The following is a 20022-nucleotide window of genomic DNA, read 5'->3' as shown; positions in this document are numbered from 1 at the left end:
CTGGTGGACGTCCTGCAGGCCACGCAGGGGTAGACTGATGTCACCCAGCAGGCCTGCGTGCATCACACACACTCACACACTCACCTATAGCGGAGGAGCAAAACCGACACAATATGCTAAATATAGCGTGGGTGCGGGAACAGAAATGACATCTTTGTATCGTATGCAGTGACTCATGGAAGTGTGTTTTTCAGGACTACATTGAGGCCCACCCTGAGACCATAGTTCTGGACCCTCTACCAGCCATCAGGACCCTGCTGGACCGCTGCAAGTCCTACCAGCTCATCCACAGGATAGAGGACTGCATGCAAGGTAGCTACCCACACACACACACACACACACACTCTCTCTCTGTCTCTCTCTCTCTCTCTCTCTCTCTCTCTCTCTCTCTCTCTCTCTCTCTCTCTCTCTCTCTCTCTCTCTCTCTCTCTGTCTCTCTGTCTCTCTCTCTGTCTCTCTCTCTCACATATTTACACAAGCATGCTCACTCTCTCTCTCTAACACACACTCACTCTTTCTCTCTCTCTCTAACACACACACACACACTCACTCTATCGCTCTCTCTCTAACACACACACACACACTCACTCTATCGCTCTCTCTCTAACACACACACACACTCACTCTATCGCTCTCTCTCTAACACACACACACACACGTACAGTTGTCTGTCCAGTGTCACCAGAGCTGGTAGTGCTGCCGTCCCCCTCTGTTGAGTCATGTGACTGTGTGCTTCCTACCAGGTGTTTTATGTAGCAGTAGAGTATAATCCTTTAACTCTCCTCCCCCCTGTGTGACAGCAGCCCAGCTCTGCTCTGGGTGAACCCTGGTGAACCCTGGGTGAACCTGCCCCAGCCTGCTCTCTCTCTCCCTCTCTCTCTCTGGGCTGATGTTATAAGTTAGCCAGGCCTGTCGCCAGCAGGCCAACAGCTCTCAGCCCATAGCTCACAGCCCATAGCCCAGCCCATATCTCACAGCTCTGTCACTGGAGACACACTAGACCAGACGAGAGGAGGCTATAGAAGACCGGAGCAGACTAGAGGAGACCAGACCAGACTAGAAATGACCAGACCAGACCAGACTAGATGATAATAGACCAGACTAGAGGATAACAGACCAGACTAGAGGAGGTTATAGAAGACCAGACCAGAGCAGACTACAGGAGACCAGACCAGACTACAGGAGACCAGACCAGACTAGAGGATAACAGAGCAGACTAGAGGAGGCTATAGAAGACCAGACTAGACCAGACCAGAGCAGACTAGAGGAGACCAGACCAGACTAGAGGAGACCAGACCAGACTAGAGGAGACCAGAGCAGACTAGAGGAGACCAGAGCAGACTAGAGGAGACCAGACCAGACTAGAGGAGACCAGACCAGACTAGAGGAGACCAGACCAGACTAGAGGAGACCAGACCAGACTAGAGGAGACCAGAGCAGACTAGAGGAGACCAGTGTGTATGGAAGCCAAAGCTTCATGTCAGGTTGTGTAATGACAAGCCTCGCTCTTGTTGTCAGAGGAATGGAGCGCTCTGAAGGATGAAGTGCAGAACAGGGTTCCTAAAATACAACTCACAAAATGATGCTCCCAAATGGACGTGAGGATAGTTGTGCAGTAAAGGGAACTGTGTTGTGTGACACGTGCTCCAGCAGCAGTGTGTTTGCCCATGTGAGGGATCGCTCGTCAGTTGGGAATAGAAAGGGACTTTCGAAAAAGGATGTGATGCTTTTGGTTCTAGATTTCTGATACGCGTCGCTTTCTGTTGCTTTACATAAACAAGACGTTCCTATTAGTTCAGGTACCTTGTGTGTTCTCACCCGCACTGCATCTGGTTCACACAGTAAAGTGTAAACCCTCATCATTCCAGATCACATCTCCATCCGTGGGGGCTGAAATAAGCTCCCGGTGTCTTCACTCACCAACAAGAGCTGAGGGACAGGGGAAGCTGGGACTGGGAGGGGTTAGGAAGGGGGGAGGCAGGCTGGAGAGGGAGGGAGGCCAGGAGGAGGAGGAGGAGGAATGGAGGCTAGGAAGAGGAGGAGGCTGGAGGCAAGGAGGAGGAGGAATGGAGACTAGGATGAGGAGGAGGCTGGAGGCCTGGAGAGGGAGGCCAGGAGGAGGAGGAATGGAGGTTAGGATAAGGAGGCTGGAGGCCTGGAGAGGGAGGGAGGCCAGGAGGAAGGAGGCTAGGAGGGGGGCAGGGGAGTCCAAGGCCCTGGTCTCTCTGACTCAGTCACTTCCTCATCCTTATCAGGAGACCATGGAAACCTGCTGCAGCCCTGGCTGTCAAGGCAACCCTGGACCACAGGCTGCACATAGGCTGCCATGGCCAGGGGCTTCGAGTGGCTCAGAATAGCTCTCAATAGGAGGAAACACTATGTGTGTTTGTTTTGGATAAACCAACCTCACTTGACCCCGTTCAACTATCTCCAGCGAGGTCCCTGATGTTGAAGCTGTGGAAGGGCTTTATGACAGGCTGCTGTCTGTCTGAGACACATCTGAACTCTCCAGCTCTGTCCAACTGGGCTTCCTGCTTCCTGTCTGGCCCGGAGCAGGAGAGCTGTTTACACAAGTGGAAAGGGTCGACTGGTCTCTGTTTATAAGTTACCCGGAGATGTTCCACTGTGTTTTTGTAGACGGCAACCGTCGTCAAGCTCTGTAAAGTGAAGTATCTCATTCTCGGCCTCCGCGGCGCGGTATCCCTTTACACTTCAGAGGGGCATCGGCGCTCTTAAATAAAGAGAGAGAGATTTTGTGCAGTCAAACTGAAACAGTATATGTCAGGAGACAATGTTGAGGGTTTCATTGCGGTTTTAACGAGTGTTTGGAACTCCACTCTCCCATAAATCCCAAAGTTCAAGCCGGACAGAACAGAACAAGGCCGGTGTGTGTGTGTGTGTGTGTGAGACTTACAAAACTACAACATTGTGACTTACTGTTGCTAGTGATCAATATTGGAGTGAAAACCCGTCCAGGGAACTGCTCTACACACTACAGCACATCCCTCCGTCAGGCCTAGGACAGCCAGCGTCACCCAGAGAGAAGACCATCGATCAGCTCTCTAACGTGATAACGTTCAGTTCTCTGCCCGAGTGGAACTGCTGTCTGAAAACTGGAAGCAGGAAACGAGATGACTCCACGTCGACGGCTACAGATTAGTCTTTGTGAGAAGCCAGACCTAATTCTCGTTTTGAATTCATCATTTATCCTTATAATTGAGCTGTAAGCCTCTTAGTGGAGGATGTTGAGAGTGATAGGTCGACATGATCAGAGTGCCTTGTTCACAGCTGAATGTGGAGGATTGAAAACATGTCTGTGCTGGTAGTAAGGGGGAGAAGCTTAGGGGTGTACGACTGCCCTGGAGAGGAGAGTTCAGCCTGTTGCTTGTTCTAGAACAGCCTTTCTCAACCCTGGCCCTCAGGGACCCCCCCCCCCTGCCCTGCATGTTGTAGATGTTTCCCTGCTCCATCACACCGGATTCAGTTGAATGAGTCGTTACCATGCCTCTGCTGAGTGGCTGGTTCTAGAATCATGTGGGTTTAGGTGCCCTGTGGACTTGAGCATCCCTCTCTGTCCCAGCAGCTCTGGGGGCGAGGCCGGGGGGGGAGGCCGGGGGCGAGGCTGGAGGGAGGCCGGGGGCAGACTGACGGCTGTAAACGCCCGGTCAGAACACCCGCTCTGATGTCATTAGACGGCGTCTGCTGAGAGCAGCCAGTGTTTATACAGAGGGGGAGATTGATCCCCAGGTTTGGAAGCCAAGAAGCCAGGGCCAAGCTGGACCCAGGGAAAACACTCCACACACACCTACACACACACACACACACACACACACACCCCTCTCTTTCTCCGGACCCTTACTGTCAACTATCAACCTGGGCCATTTAGTAGAGAGATCAAAGTCCCATCAGGACAACATCACTTGAGGGATTAGTTTGTCTGTACTTTAAACCGTGAGCAGCCTGTGCCCCTGGACCATGTGCAGTCCAGGGAGCAGGTCTGGCCATGATGGATGGATCCTGCTGTCTTCTCACCTCTCCTTCCTCGCTCCCTGCCCGCTGTGTCAACACTGAGAACCGCACTGCTGACACACACCCAAACAGAAGCTCGGCGCTTCTCAAGTCCTGTTTTATATTCCGCCCTCGCCTTTTCACCGCCGTCATACGAAGAGTAATGGAATCAGCCGCTTAAGTTGGTTTGGCTGCCGCTGATTCATGGCTTCTGTTTAGTAAGAAGTGTTTTAGTTTGGTTGGGGGGTTGTCCTGTCCTGTCCTTGTCTTCCCTGCTGGCTGGGGTCTAGCTGTGGATGTGAAGGCTGCTATTGGCTGAGCAGGGAGACTGTCCAAACAGGAAGCTCTCTTTCTGAGCCCTGGGGACCCATGCAGGCTTCCTCCAATAACGTCTCGTCTCCTGAGTCAGCTGCTCGTGGCCTGGGCTTTCCTCCTCCCCGGTCAGGAGGAGAGCTAGTCATCTGCAGGGTGGAGGTGGTCTGGGAGGAGCAACATGGGGGTCATCCATGACCCAGAGTGGCTCTGGAGCCTCACTAGGCCTGCAGCCTGTCGCTGGGAGATTCTCATGACTTTGGCTGCTCTCTGGGAGCCGGCTAAACAAGCCCATGTCTCTGTTGTTTTTTTTTTGTTGTCCTGAGCATTTTGTTCGAGCTTTGGCTTGGCTCTCTGATTTCCTGTGGCGATATCTGTCTTGGCCTTATCTCAGCCTCAGAGAGCCAGAGGCGTCCAGGCCTGGTCTGGAGGACACACAAGGTGTCTGAGCCGGGCGGTCGTCTCTGCAGGATGTTAGGCTGCCTCTTCCTCAGGTGGCACAGCCCGGCCCAGAGACAGACCAGACAGGATATACACAGGATATGATGTCACACTTGCTAAACGAGGCAGATAAGACAGGTGGGAATGAATGTGGGACGTGTGTGTGGGACGTGTGATGTGGGGTTCTGAGTCATGTCATGTCCAACTGCTGTGACAGTTAATGGTGTTTGTACTGTCAGATGTGGTCAGATGGCTGAGCGGTTAGGAAATCGGGCTACCAATCAGAAGTTTGCCGCCGGTTCGAATCCTGGCCGTGCCAAATGACGTTGTGTCCTTGGGTAAGGCACTTCTCCCTACTTGCCTCGGGGGGGGATGTCCCTGTACTTACTGTAAGTCGCTCTGGATAAGTGCTAAATGACTAAATGTCTGTGGATCTTTTGAGTCTGTAGGTGTAGGAAGCCTTTGTTGTGTTTCTGAGGTGTCGCTGGCTGCGTGCGTCCCTATTTAGTCATGTTTCCTTGTGTACAGTTGAGGCAGAGGGGACCTGTTTGGCAGCTTCCTGGTTGGTTTGTTTGTTTGGAGGACGTGTTGGTGATTCTCCTAGGCAATCTCTTGTGTTCTGTGCTCTGCGATCGTTTCATAAGCCTGCCCCCCCGGAGTAAAAGGTAAGCACCCTCCCTGTCTCCTTGACTGTCACACACAGTGTGTGTGCCCTGCATGTGTGTGTGTGTGTGGATGCGTGCGTGTGTGTGTGCGCGTGGGATTCTGTGTGTGCACAGATCAGTGGATCAGATGACCTAACGCCTTCGTCAGCAGGTCACGTTGAGATGTTGATTGTAGATCTTATTTGAAGTCGATCTGCACCTCCTGTTTGCTGCTTGCCCCAGAGCACCGTGTGATCCCAGAATACCTCCTACATCCCTGTCAACTGGATATTAACTCTCTCTTCTCCTCCTTCCCTCTCTTCTCCTCCTTCCCTCTCTTCTACTCCCTACCTCTCTTCTCCTCCTCTCTCTCTTCTCCTTCCTAACTCTCTTCTCCTCTCTTCTCATTCCCTCTCTTCTCCTCTCTTCTCCCTCCCTCTCTTCCCCTCTCTTCTCTCTCTACTCCTCCCTTTTCTCTCTCCCTGCTCTCCTCCTCTCCTCTCCTCCCCCCTCCTCTCTGTCTCCCACAGATGACAGGATCTGCTCTCCTCCCTTCATGGTTCTGAACACAGACTGTGGTCCAGATACTCTGCAGCAGATTCAGAAGCATGGACTAACATTCCCTTTCAGTAAGTCTGCGACAGGAAGAGGAACTGAGTTGGTACATATGATTGCAAATTGCACTTCCTTCCCCCTGCCACGTCTTGGCTCAGTGTTGGCTCTTAGTTAGTGGTTACTGATGAACACACCGGAACACTGTACTAAATAAGCTTTTATCTGTTTCAGACCATCTGAAGTTTAGACAAGGAAGTCGTAATATATCTAAGTCTTAATATAACTCTAAACCTAGATATTTCAAATACCGTATGTCACAGAGACGTTGTACATCTGCTGAAAAACATCAAACATTTGACGCTCGTTATTCTGCTGTCAGATACCTGCTCCATTGCCAGGGTCTAGCGTACAAACTCAACCTACTTTTGTTCTTCTCTCTTTCTCAGTTTGCAAAACGCGTGTAGCACACGGAACTAACTCCCACGAGGTAAGACGACTAGAGGTCAGGGGTCAGGGGTCGACCACACCCTCAGCCCTCCTCACTTCTGTCAACCAATCACATGGTCACACATGACCGAGCTCACCATTCAGTGGTGACCTTCCAGCTAGCATAGCCCTCTGCGACCGGTCAAACACATCACATTTGATCTGAGAAATTATATTGAAACCAGAATAAGACCTGTACAAGAGCACATAGCTCAAATCATTTCTACCTGTTTCAGTAGATTATAAATAAAACATATTACAAAATAAATAAATGATATATCATATGAATCAGATTGCTATTCAAAGCAGGAAGGGCTGTGTATGTGCAGTAGCGAAGGTGCCGTTCAGACTGCCTGGTGAAGTGTGCTCTCCACCCAGATGGCCATCATCTTCAGCGAGGACGACCTGAAGGACGTGCAGCCCCCGTGCGTGGTCCAGAGCTTCATCAACCACAACGCCGTCCTCTACAAGGTGTTTGTGGTCGGGGAGTCCTACAGCGTGGTGGAGAGGCCCTCGCTCAAGAACTTCCCCGCTGGGCCTGCAGGTGAGCAAGCCTGTCTGGAGCTCCTCCCCTCCCCAGGACCCACGCCGGGGGGGGGGGGGGAGGGGGAGATTGGCTCTTTTATTTACTCATTGTCTTATTTTGACTGGTCGGTCAACCTCAGAATGATATAGGAGTTGGGCCTCAGAAAGAGGACATGTTCTTGTGTACTGTACTTAAACACTTTGTACAAGACTTCCCATGGCTATCACCTCGTTTGTGGACAGAGTAACCAGTATTTTGTTCCGTATGGAATGAAATAAACAGCTGTTTTATTTGCATGGACTACAGTGAAAGCCCTCATGCAAATGGGGTTCAACTTCAGTTGTCTGCTTTGCCTTATGCAAACAGGCTGATCCAGACCGCGTCTCTTTCAGACACATGTACAGACCACAGAAGTGTTGCCACGCTTGTCCAGACAAGGGCTCCAGCTAGCGCCAAGCCCCACCTGAACAACTGCTTTGTCCCGGGAGGGAGGGGGGAGGGAGGGAGGGGGGGGGGGGGGAGCACCTCAGCATTGTGAAAGAAGTGCTGGTGTCAGGGTCAGACCTGGCCACACACCAGACCTCCCTCCCCCTCTCTCTCTCTCTCCCTCTGTCTCTCTCTCTCTCTCTCTCTCTCTCTCTCTCTCTCTCTCTCTCTCTCTCTCTCTCTCTCTCTCTCTCCCTCTCTCCCCCTCTCCCTCTCTCTCTCTCTCTCCCTCTGTCTCTCCCTCTGTCTCTCTCTCTCTCTCTCTCTCTCTCTCCCTCCCTCCCTCTCTCCCCCTCTCTCTCTCTCTCTCTCTCTCCCTCTGTCTCTCCCTCTCTCTCCCTCTGTCTCTCCCTCTGTCTCCCTCTCTCTCTCTCTCTCTCTCTCTCTCTCTCTCTCTCTCTCTCTCTCTCTCTCTCTCTCTCTCTCTGCCTCTCTCCCTCTCTCTCTCTCTCTCTCTCTCTCTCTCTCTCTCCCTCTGTCTCTGTCTCTCTCCCTCTCTCTCTCTCTCTCTCTCTCTCTCTCTCTCTCCCTCCCTCCCTCTCTTCCCCTCTCTCCCTCTCTCCCCCCTCTCTCTCTCTCTCTCTCTTTCTCTCTGTCTCTGTCTCTCTCTATCTGTCTCTCTCTCTCTCCCCCTCCCTCTTAGCTCCACACAGAGGTGAAATGTGCCCACTGATCAGTTCAGCATTCCTGGGAAGGCAATGTGTGTGTGCATGTGTTCACTGTGTGCAGCTCTTTCTAGCTGCCCACGCCATGCCTGGAGCAGGATAGAACACTCGCCCATCTCTCCCCCTCTCTTCTCTCTCCTCGCCTATCCCTCTCTCCCCCTCTCTTCTCTCTCCTCGCCTATCCCTCTCTCCCCCTCTCTTCTCTCTCCTCGCCTATCCCTCTCTCCCCCTCTCTTCTCTCTCCTCGCCTATCCCTCTCTCCCCCTCCCTCCCCCAGAGTCTCATTCTGCAGCTCTTTAGGTTCTAATGGTTACTAATGGAGGCCTGCTAGAGAGACCGGTAAAAAAAAAAAAAAAACAGACAATCAATGAGGCTCTTTGCATTGGCTGGGCAGCAATCAATCAGGGGCTTTTCACCAGAGGAAAGTTCCCGTCTGAGTCACAGACCATGTAAATATGAGCTCCTGCCTGCCTGTTTGTTCAGCAGTCATGTGTGGAGAGGCAGAGCCTCCGTACCAAACGACTTCCCTCAGAGCCTGTGGTGGTTTGTGTGTGTCTCTCACTAGGGCTTTCACCTCTGTGACCACTCTGCGTCACGCAGGAACTCCTTCCCCCCACCCTCACCCCCGGTGGACTGGCCTCGCTCCAGTCTCCCGCCCCCTGCTGGCAGGCCGGAGAGGTGCACGTTGGCAGGATCAGGCTCAGAACAGCATGCTGATTTTGTTCGTGTTGTGTTCACAGACAGGAAAGCTATATTCTTCAACAGCCACAACGTGTCCAAACCAGAGTCATCCTGCGACCTGACGTCTGTAAGTACTCCCTCCCTCCCCCTCAGAGGCCTTCTGTGTGCTAGTCGAGTGTGTACAGTCTCACCCACAGTTTCTCCCAGTGTACCAAGAGGAGGGCGTAGCTCTAGTTAGAGCACTTGACTGCAGATCAAGCGACCCCCAGGTTCGAATCACCCAGTGTGCTTGACGTAGATGTGGATAAAAGTGCCCGCTAAAACAATGTCATTTGAATGATTCTTCTTGTTGTTGTTGTTGTTGTTATTACACGAGTCCGTGTGTCTGTGTGTCCGTCACCCCAGAGAGACAACGTGGAGGGCGTGTCCCAGCCTCCTAGCGATGACGTCATCAGGGAGCTGTCCCGCTCCCTGCGCCAGGCGCTGGGCGTGTCCTTGTTTGGCATCGACGTCATCATCAACAACCAGACGGGCCAGCACGCCGTCATCGACATCAACGCATTCCCAGGTAGGCTGTCCGTCTCCATGGGGACAGGGTGACGGGGTGACAGACCAGCGGTAGACATGAGCCCTCACTAACACGCCGGGCAGCGTTAGTGTGTTTCTGTCAGGATGGAGGAGGGAGGGGGGGGGGTGTTTAGAGGTTGGCGTGTTTCTTCTTCCCAGCCCTGAGAGTCGAGCTCTCAGAATCATCGAGGGTTAGGGAGCATCTCCTTGGATTGGGGCCGTCGCCATGGTAACGGGTTGCGACACGCAACTCCCTCCCGACAGTTGGGAGTGTGAGGCAAAATGCTGTGAGCTCATTCTGTCTCCTCTCTTGGTTCTCCCTCGAGAGCCGGATCTGAAAACAGCCGAGCCAGATCCCTGGAGCTGGTCGCATGTGTGACATCACACAGCCGAGGGGAGGAAGGGTTTCTCTTGAAGGGAGATGTTCCGCAGCAAGCTTGATCCCTGTCCCTGTGCTGCGTCTAGGTTACGAGGGCGTCTCCGAGTTCTTCAACGACCTCCTGACCCACATCACCACCGTCCTCCAGGCCCACGCCACCGACGCCCCCCCGGCCCCCACGCAGGCCCCCAGCCCGGCGCCCTCCCCCCCGGCCTGCTGCAGCGTGCTGGGCAAGGAGGCTGGCGGCAGCCCCTGGATCGTGGAGGGGGATGGAGGTCTGAAGGGGCCTCGTCAGAGACTGGGCTGCAACTCAGCCATGTCCCCCAACTTCCAGCAGCACTGTGTCTCCACAATAGCCACCAAAGCTTCCTCCCAGTGACGGCCCTGTTCAGCCCCCTCCACATTCTGTCCCCACACCAGAACACATGACATCGGTGACAATATTAATGAATAATAGTCATAATAATTATGATATTAATTAATTATAATATATCTGTAATCAAAAAAACAACTTTCCTATGTAGATATTGATGATGATGGTGATTGGGTGTTGGATCATTTTATTTTCTCTCTGCCTTTTTTTGTACTTTTCGGTTTCGTTTTAATAAGACTTACAGTACTGTCATGTGAACTTCTGGGAACTCTGCTTAATTGCTGATTTTGTTTGTGTGTGAAATCAAACAAGGCTGAAAGGTCCACAGGAGGAGGGAGGAGAGAAGACGCCAGGACACTGGCTGCTTCACTTCCCTGTACCGCACACACACACACACACACACGTTTACACACACACACACGCGGACACACACACACACACACATTCTCACAACCTTGCCCAACAACCACAGGTGTGTGTGCATTGTAATATAATCCCTCTGGGCTCCATCTGAAACAGAGAGGAGGTGTGCAGCATCTGGCATGTGGGCGATCGCTGCTCTCATGCAGGAGCAAATGAGCTTATAAAGTTGTCAGGATGACTAGAACTCATGGTTATGTTGGATAAGATGGAATGTCATCACTGTTTACCTTCCCGTGTGCCATCTTAAGTAAGGACACTGTGTGTGCACGGCTGGTGCGGGTCTGGGCCAAACTGAAGACTCACGGCTACGCACGACCCGTCCTCTTACGTTTTATAGTCTAGAGATGTGTACCTCCACGATCTTGAAACCAAGTTCTGTTGACTTGACGTGATGTTTCTGGGCCTGTGACGGGTTGGGAGGTGTGAGTGAGGCATGCTGCGGCTCCCAGCTGGCACAGCACGATCATATTCCATTTCTCATCTGATTTCAAATAAGAATTTTCAGTATTCCAATGCTTAAAGGAAGTAAAGAAATGACAAAACAACATCCTGACCCGTACAAAAAGAGAACGGACAGGTTTCATTGGGTTTAGATTAGAAAACATTCTACAAAGTAATGTAGATTGCCATTGTCCATAGAGCAATGCCTTGTGTTAAAGTACGCTTCTCAAACACGTGACTGTTCTATACCGTTGATGACTACACTCTGCTAGGGGAACACCTGTCTCTTTATCTCTCTGTCGAATCAAAACTGGGCCTTTATAAATACAGTGTGGTTAATTAATATTGTTAAAAAAATGATCTTTTTCCACTACAAGTATTTGTATAGTCGACGTAATCAACATAAATAATTATTTTTGTTACCATGAAATGAGATTCAGTTGTTTTGTTCAGTCTCATGAACATTCCAGTTGCAGTTAGACAGCTGGTACTGGTCGAGCCCTTAATGACAACTGCTAATCTTCTAACTGGTTAACAGCAGAAATTCAACAAGCTGTAAACATCTTACTCTCCTGCTGTCATTGTGTGCTTCGAGGTATCACAGATTTAGAATTAGAGGTGGGAAAATCCTAATTCTTGTTCCCAATGTTCACTGTGAGATATCCTTTTTTACTTCTATTTTGTTAATGTCTTCGTCCTTACGTCTACTAAGAGCAACAATTTATTTTATTGAGATTTTATGGGAAAAGTGATTTTTTATATAAACAGCGAGTGATTATTTGAACAAACGGTGGATTTATGTCGGGGAAAGAGTGAATTGGAGAGTCCGGTTGAATGGGTAAACCATCTACAGAACTGTTACAGGACGGAGTAGCCTTTGTGTGCCTAGATGTGCACAGGACAAGGGTTAGAGCAGCCACTGCATGTCGGCTGGTATTTGCAGTCCTGCGTCTTCTCTCTTCTCCCAGAGGGATCAGGCTAGCTTTATCGTCGGCTGCGCCGGCCCACCAGAAGGTCAAGTGGTCTGAAAGGTCTCCAGCGACCCGGAGGTTGTGCAAACAGGGTATCTATCTCACCTGCAGCCCTGTGGGACCTGAGAGTTGATACTCAGGCCTGAGAGTCCACGCGCCCCCCTGCGGAGGTCCACAAGTCCTCCAGCCGTCAGGGTGGATACCCATGGAGCTGCAGGGTCCATGCAGAGGATACTAACCCAGCCATGTCCAGTGTGTTGTGGAAATACCTACGTCTCTATACTGTTAACTATACTGTGTTCTGCATTGTGTTATTCATCGTGCTTCTAAATGGGAAATAAATGAGACCTCTACCCGGTCCTGTCTCCAGCCCAGACTGTCATTGTGCTCTGTGTTTCCAACTGAATGTTTACTTGGATGTGTTCATAGTATGTTTATGTATACAGTATATAATATACAAATATGCATACGTACGCATATATGTCGATGTTTTGTATCGGTTCTGTGATGAGAAATCAAATCCAGATTTTTGTGACTTTTTTATTAAATGGCTATACCAACTGGGCGTAATAAACAAAAAAGGTTGAGTTGGTGAGTAGAGCGACTTTTTAAAACGTTAGCTGTCACTGACTTGTTACTGCTAGAAAAGGTGTGTGGTGATACTGAGGAGTGTGTGACTGAGACAATGACAAAGTTCAACTGAATGCTACCCAGCCCGCAGATGTTTATTGCTCAAGCGTTTATCCATCTGACATTTCATAGTGGTTACAATTAGAAAAACAAAATGTAAAACATTACAAAACACGTTTTTTTTTTTTTTTTTTACAAAAAAACATGGGCACATGTATAAAATATATATCTTTTCATAATCTTTATCTGTACAGGTAAAAAGGTTTCTATTTACAAGCACACCTGAGCTAAACCAGTCATGTAGCGCTCTGCTCTGAGCCAGGCTGAGTGGAGATGACAGGTGTTATTTAGGTGTCTGTAAGCGCTGTGAAGGCGGATTGGCCGACAACCCCATCTGTGAAGCTGGATTGGCTAACAGCTCCAGAATGGTGGAGAGACAGTGCAGCTTCTCCTTCACGTGCTCTGGCAATCTCTCGTTCTCCTTGTACCTGAGGAACACAGGAAGCAGCTCAGGAAGTGGACAGCTGCTGTCTTAAGACAGCAGGAAGATGGTGCAGCTGTGTTAACACGCGTGGCTGTGAGGGTGGGGTCCCTGCTGCGGGCTGGTACCTGGTGGTGCGCCCCTCAGGAGACGTGTAGGTGATGCAGGAAACCCCCGCCTGCACCACCAGCTGGGATCCATCGTTGAACTGCACCCACACCTCTCCACTGGTCAACTGCCAGCGCAACACACACAGAACTACCCTCAGAAACATGACGACACAAACCGGGATTCCTTTCGAATCGTTAACGAAACGCTGTATTACAGGTTAGAAAACCAGATTTTAGATTGTTTAAATTGTTTACCTGCGAGGCCCAGCCGATGTTAGGTACAAAAACAGACTTGACAACCTTCCCCGTACTGGCTGTGTGTTCTGGTTTGACCAGCAGAGGGGAGCGTTTTTTAGCCAGGCTGGCTGTGGTGAAATCAGAGCCATCGTATGAGATCATCTGGGGATTGGAGGAACAAAACAACATGTCACAAAAATGGTCAGTTTTATTCTGATTATAAATCGAAATCATTCCGGTCTCTAGCGGACCCTTGGGAAACGTACCGAGGGAGTGATGTGGGGGGCCTGGGGGGGCGAGGGCACCTCAGGGGGGGTCGGCTGGGAGGACAGCGTTGTGGGGCTGGGAGTGTCTGGGTTGACCGGCCTCCTAGAACAGAAACACATGGACAGTTTGAGTCAACTGCAGCAGAGCAGCATCAGTTAACTCTGCTTCCTCCATTTCTACTGAGGGCAAATCACCCAGGAGCAGGATCACCAAACTCTTCTTCCTCCATCTTTACTCAGGGCGTCTCTCAGGGCCTCACCTGCCGATGGTGATGGGGAAGAAGGGAGTGCTTCGAGCGCTGCGCTGCTCCTCTGCGGTGATGGCTGCCTCCAGGGCCAGGCAGAGGCTGTGGCCCTCGCGTGCCAGCTCCAGGTACAGCCTGGTCTCGGGGCTCAGCCCGCCCACACCCAGCTCCCCCTTCACCGTCAGGGACTTGCCGCTGCGCTCCACCACACGCACCAGCTCAGACGTCTTGTGGGTCTTGGCTCCTGTGGAGAAACACAGAAGGATCTGTTGTTGACGGCACCGGGCACAGGAATATAGACTTGTAGATATTGTTCTGTATTTTTATTTTTTTGTGTTAGTCTGTTTGTTGTCATTTTCAACATGATAAACATGAAAATAACTGTTGAATGAGGATGTGTAGCGCAGGATGTGTAGCGCAGGATGTGTAGCGCAGGATGTGTAGAGCAGGATGTGTAGAGCAGGATGTGTAGCGCAGGATGTGTAGAGCAGGATGTGTAGAGCAGGATGTGTAGCGCAGGATGTGGAGCGCAGGATGTGTAGCGCAGGATGTGTAGAGCAGGATGTGTAGCGCAGGATGTGTAGAGCAGGATGTGTAGCGCAGGATGTGTAGCGCAGGATGTGTAGAGCAGGATGTGTAGAGCAGGATGTGTAGAGCAGGATGTGTAGCGCAGGATGTGTAGAGCAGGATGTGTAGCGCAGGATGTGTAGCGCAGGATGTGTAGCGCAGGATGTGTAGCGCAGGATGTGTAGCGCAGGATGTGTAGAGCAGGATGTGTAGCGCAGGATGTGTAGCGCAGGATGTGTAGAGCAGGATGTGTAGAGCAGGATGTGTAGAGCAGGATGTGTAGCGCAGGATGTGTAGAGCAGATCTCACCATCGTAGAAGCACACCTCCAGGTCGGCCGTGGGAGAGTTCTCCATCAGCATGCACTTGGCATACCTGGTGTACAGGGTCACCTTGGGAGTCTTGGTCTTCACCAGCTGGATGAACTTGGAGGCATACTGGTACTTCTTCCAGTACTTCTCTGGAGACGAGAAAGCACAAGACGGATCAGAGAACGGCACGGCTGACTCGATGTGAGTCAGTCAGTGTAAGAGTCAGTCTGGGTGCGAGTCAGTCTGGGTGCGAGTCAGTCTGGGTGCGAGTCAGTCTGGGTGCGAGTCAGTCTGGGTGCGAGTCAGTCTGGGTGCGAGTCAGTCTGGGTGCGAGTCAGTCTGTGTAAGAGTCAGTCTGTGTAAGAGTCAGTCTGTGTAAGAGTCAGTCTGGGTGCGAGTCAGTCTGGGTGCGAGTCAGTCTGGGTGCGAGTCAGTCTGTGTAAGAGTCAGTCTGGGTAAGAGTCAGTCTGGGTAAGAGTCAGTCTGGGTGCGAGTCAGTCTGGGTGCGAGTCAGTCTGGGTGCGAGTCAGTCTGTGTGAGTCAGTCTGGGTAAGAGTCAGTCTGTGTGAGTCAGTCTGGGTAAGAGTCAGTCTGTGCGAGTCAGTCTGGGTGCGAGTCAGTCTGGGTGCGAGTCAGTCTGTGTGAGTCAGTCTGTGTGAGTCAGTCTGGGTAAGAGTCAGTCTGTGTGAGTCAGTCTGGGTAAGAGTCAGTCTGGGTAAGAGTCAGTCTGGGTAAGAGTTAGTCTGTGTGAGAGTCAGTCTGTGTGAGAGTCAGTCTGTGTAAGAGTCAGTCTGTGTGAGAGTCAGTCTGCGATGCGTCCGTGTGCCAGCCTACCTGGGAGATCCTCGTAGCTGCAGATCAGGATGTCCTCCGGGGGAGCGGGCGGCCGGTCGAGCACGGGGAAACCCTTCCCCTCGTTGGGCTGATAGATGGTCACCTGCGGGGGAAGGATTCAGGATGTCAACATTCACTTGAGAGCTTTGTTGTCTTTTTTTTTTTTTTGGAGCGGTTGCTCGGCAACACTGACGGACGTTCCGTGTCTGTGTGGCTCACCGTCAGACCGTCGCAGGAGATCCTGAGGACTTCCTTGACCCTCTCCTGGCTGCCTTGACCCTTCAGAAGCTCCATGCACACCTCTCCTGAATCCAGGATGCTCACCTACGACAACAAGGGACAGACCTGACAAGCAGCTCTTTCACTGACCGCAGCAGCATGGTGGATAGGAGGCAGGGGTGTGACGAGCCGCGGAACATGACGCTCAGTCTTACCACGGCGTTCTTAGTTTTCTGCCTGATGGGTTTTAGTCTCCAGGCACACAGGGGAGGCTGCACATTTCTCAAGGACTTCTTCTTGTCCTCCATGCTGGAAGAGCTCCTTGACAGCCCCCCTAGCTCCCCCCCAGGACCGCTCTGAAGGTCTCCACCGACCAGGTTCTCCCTGTAGGCCTCAGGCAGGGGAGCTCGGGGGTGGAGGTCGAGGCCAGACCCAGACCCAGGCCCTCGGCCAGCGGGGTGGTCACACCAGGAGTTGTGCACCCCCAGAGGCTCCCTGCTGCTGTGGAAGCTTCCGGAGCTGCTGTGAGAGCTGCCGTCTGTGGGCTGCCTCGGACACGACCCTGGGAAACGAGACGAGAAACGAGCCGTGTTTTAGAGGCTTGTCTGACAACGGCCCCAATGTCATTAATACCTGGTCTTCCTCCTCTGCTTCGCTGGCATACCTTCTTTACTGAACCAGTTAGGAAGCCCCTCCGAGTCCACCGCCTGCAGACTTTGTTGACGCGCCATTTGTGCGGAGAACGAACACCCCGAGCTGAGAAACACAGATGCAAGTTCCGGTCAGTACTGAGTTGGTCTGAGAGACATGGGAGGGTAGTAGAAGCTGTGGTGACTTACTTGGATGTCTGCTTGACAGGGGGAGATGGTTGGGGTCTCCTATGCTGCTTGTAGCCAGAGGACTGGGGGAAAGCCAGCCTCCCTCCCCCAGCCAGAGTCTCCTCTGAGTGGCACCTCTCCAGCTCCGCCTGGGCCACGCCCGGGCCTTGGATGGGTGAGGAGCAAGAGCGCTCTGACGAGTGGGCCCTGCGTAGGTAGCGAGACTGGGGCTGGCTGCTCTCCAGCCCCTGGGCAGCCGCGCTCCTGCCCGCCCTGGGGGCTCTGTGGCAGGGCTGCTGCCAGCTCTCCTCCCCTTCGAAGCAGGCGCTGCTGGGAGAGCGGGACATGGCCGGGAGGGGGGTCATGCGGTTGGGCAGGGCCGAGGCCACCACGTGCCCAGCCTTCCTCTGGAGGCGGTTGCTGCTGCCGGACGTGGAGGAGGTGCAGCCGGTGGAGATGGTGGCGATGCCACTGTCCATGGAGCCTTCCTCCCCCAGGCTCAGCTCCTTGGTCCTGGCCAGCAGGCTGTGGGTCATGAAGGGGTGATCCAGCACGGTTGACAGGCTGGGCCGCTGGGCGGGGTCCCGCTGCAGCAGCTGGGAGATCAGGTTCTGGGCCTCGGGGGACAGGTGGCCGGGCATGTCATACTGGCCCAGGACCACCTTGTTCAGGGTGCGCTTGACCGTGTCTGTGTCAAACGGGGGCCGGCCCGTGAGGAAGGCGTAGAACATGCAGCCCAGGGACCAGACGTCCGACTCCAGGCCGTGGGCGCTGCGCGTGGCCACCTCCGGGGAGATGTAATTGGGGGTGCCGCACATGGTGAAGTGCTTCTCGCTGGGGAGTTTCAGCTGGGTGGCCAAGCCAAAGTCTCCGATCTTGATGTTCAGGGTGCTGGTCAGCAGGAGGTTGGACAGGGTCAGGTCTCGGTGCATGATCCCGTGTGTGTGCAGGTACAGCATGCCTTTCACTATCTGATGCATGAAGTGCCTGGCTGGAACAGAGACAACGGGAAGTTGGGATCAGATGGCTGAGCGGTTAGGGAGTCGGACTATTAATCAGAAGGTTGTTGGTTCGATTCCCGGCCGTGTCAAATGACGTTGTGTCCTTGGGCAAGGCACTTCACCCTACGGGGGGAATGTCCCTGTACTTACTGTAAGTCGCTCTGGATAAGGGCGTCTGCTAAATAACTCAATGTAAATGTAAGTTACACAAGGATGCCGATGGCTGACCATGAAGTATCATCAACTTCATTATTTTGCGTGGCATACAGCATTTCCATGAAGAATACATGAAAAATTACAAATCCTTCATTGGCTTACCTTCGTCCTCTGAAAAGGGCACAGTCCTGTCTTTTAGAAAGCGGCTCATTTCTCCATTGTGACACATCTCCAACACCAAGTACACATAGTTGCTGTCTTCAAAGTAGTTGTAAAGCTACAGAGGAGAAGAATTGGAAAGTCTGAACAATTATACACACAGAGTTCAGCTTCCTACTAATATGATAATAATAAAGATAATAATAAGATCTATATTATAGTCAGTTTAGCTTCCTACTCCTTTAAAAGATAATATGATCTATATTATAGTCAGTTTAGCTTCCTACTCCTTTGAAAGATAATATGATATTATAACAAACAGGGAGGCGAAGCACACTCACCTCCAGAATGGACGGATGCTTCAGTCGACACTGGATCTCCACCTCGTTAATCACGCGCTGCACCATCCCAGCTTTCTGCATGGCCTTCTTGTCAATCTGCACCGGTGGAAAAATAAAAGAGATAATTACACCGTGTCCATATGTGCATTCAGTCTTGTGGTTATCTGCCAATCTGTTCTCTACAGCGAGGAGGGAAGAGGTACCCAGAGACACAAACGACTGCCAATTCAGGGGAGACCAGGAAAGCCCTAGGGAGGGGGAAAGCATCTGCTCAGCTGGAGGAGGCACACCGAGAAACGATGTGTGTACAAGTTTATTGTCTTTTAGATAAGTTTAAGTATTAAGTTCCCAGATAATAATAACTTATTTCAGCTTTGTCATCTGAATGATACTGTTAATGATCCCTGCTGCGTGAAGCTTTAACATTATTCACAACTTGGACTCAAGATCATCATGTACAATTGTAAGCAATTTCCTTTCCATGTAGACAAAGACTATATTATACACCCACAATAATGCACAATGAGATTGACAGGATATAGAAAGACAGTATTTCTTACCATTTTGATGGCTACCTCCAGACCAGTGTTAACAGATTTTGCCCGGTAAACACATGCAAAAGAGCCCTTTCCAAGAAGGGTGAGAACTTTGAAATCCTAAAAATGAAAGAAATAACCATCAATCTTAGAAAACAATACATCTCCCAAAACAGGTCTACTGTAAAACCAAAAAACAGTTTCGAGAGGAAACGGAAGAGGGTAAAATGTTAGATACCTCAATCCGATGCTCATCTGCTGAGGGTGACATTCTCGCTTCATTTTTATCTTTACATTTACTTGTGAGATTATTAAAAAAATATTGAAAAACTTTGTCAAACATTTTCCCAGACGGAAGTGTCATGTTGCTTGCAGTAGCTAGCCTACTACTCTGTGAGTGATTAGACTGCTTGGTGAGGTTTTTTGTGTGTAGTTAAGGTACAATCTGGCTTGCCACACAATAACTGCCAAACAAGCCATCTACATATGACGCTGACACACGGTAACCAAGACCTTTAATTATCCCGGTCCTCCTCCCGCTAATGAAGTCTGTTCCCAAGCAACAAATAACCGATGCAACATCTCGAGTCTCAGGGGAAGAGTTTGACCGCGGAGCGCGCTTACAGTACTGCTCAGCAGGAATCAAAACATGGTTAACAAGCTTGCGACTACATCGTATTTATAGTTGCAAACAATTAAAAGCTTATATCGTAACATGGCCAAACTAGCAATAGCTTTTGGGAAAAAACGTAGATATCTGTACCTGCTGGTTAACGCGAAGGCAACCTAGTAAATAAGATAGCTAGTTAGCCACACTAGCTATTGTGTTAGCTTGCTTTCCAAACCCAACTTACCTCAATTTTATCGCCGATTGAAACACTCATCTTGTTCTTTATTTGTCCACAATATACATAAAAAATTGGTTAATAAATATCGCTTAGTTCCATGTATGCGCAGTCGAGAATAACTTTACATAAAACCAATGAAAGTTGTTCTTTCGTTCCCCTCCAAAACTTTGACATTTCTTCCATTTTGAAAATATCCGCCCGTTACCCTCGTGGGGGCGTCACGGTATACGTCATATGGCAACAATCGAAAGCGGGCCCCTCCTACTTTGAGCGTGGAGCCTTTCTCAAGCATTACAAAAGCATTGA

At 51.1% G+C, this 20022-nt stretch overlaps 2 protein-coding genes across 2 annotated transcripts in view; one reads left to right on the top strand and one right to left on the bottom strand.

The window, feature by feature from the left end:
- Positions 1–12330, top strand: part of itpk1b (inositol-tetrakisphosphate 1-kinase b) — a 30452-nt gene extending 18122 nt beyond the window's left edge. Inside the window, exons 5-11 of the mRNA XM_084681023.1 lie at positions 195–312; positions 5936–6034; positions 6407–6447; positions 6825–6990; positions 8864–8931; positions 9210–9372; positions 9837–12330. Coding sequence (XP_084537149.1) covers positions 195–312; positions 5936–6034; positions 6407–6447; positions 6825–6990; positions 8864–8931; positions 9210–9372; positions 9837–10129 — 948 coding nt within the window. The 3' untranslated portion in view covers positions 10130–12330. The remainder of the gene's footprint in view (positions 1–194; positions 313–5935; positions 6035–6406; positions 6448–6824; positions 6991–8863; positions 8932–9209; positions 9373–9836) is intronic.
- A 328-nt stretch (positions 12331–12658) lies between these two features.
- plk4 (polo-like kinase 4 (Drosophila)) lies at positions 12659–19926 on the bottom strand. Its single transcript, XM_084681011.1, has 15 exons — positions 19723–19926; positions 18893–18988; positions 18333–18428; positions 17995–18109; positions 16697–17666; positions 16522–16613; positions 16073–16419; positions 15858–15962; positions 15639–15741; positions 14804–14953; positions 13943–14171; positions 13683–13785; positions 13435–13578; positions 13198–13304; positions 12659–13076 (listed from the first exon to the last, which is right to left on the bottom strand). Exons 1-15 carry the CDS (start codon positions 19750–19752, stop codon positions 12932–12934), a joined length of 2832 nt encoding a protein of 943 aa, XP_084537137.1. The 5' UTR covers positions 19753–19926; the 3' UTR covers positions 12659–12931.
- Positions 19927–20022: the final 96 nt, after the last annotated feature.

This window comes from Hypomesus nipponensis, chromosome 3 (genome assembly GCF_054491055.1).
Source record: "Hypomesus nipponensis isolate SF chromosome 3, ASM5449105v1, whole genome shotgun sequence".
Lineage (NCBI taxonomy): Eukaryota > Metazoa > Chordata > Actinopteri > Osmeriformes > Osmeridae > Hypomesus > Hypomesus nipponensis.
The sequence above is the reverse complement of the archived record's forward strand: the minus strand, read 5'-3'. Positions and strand labels throughout refer to the sequence as shown.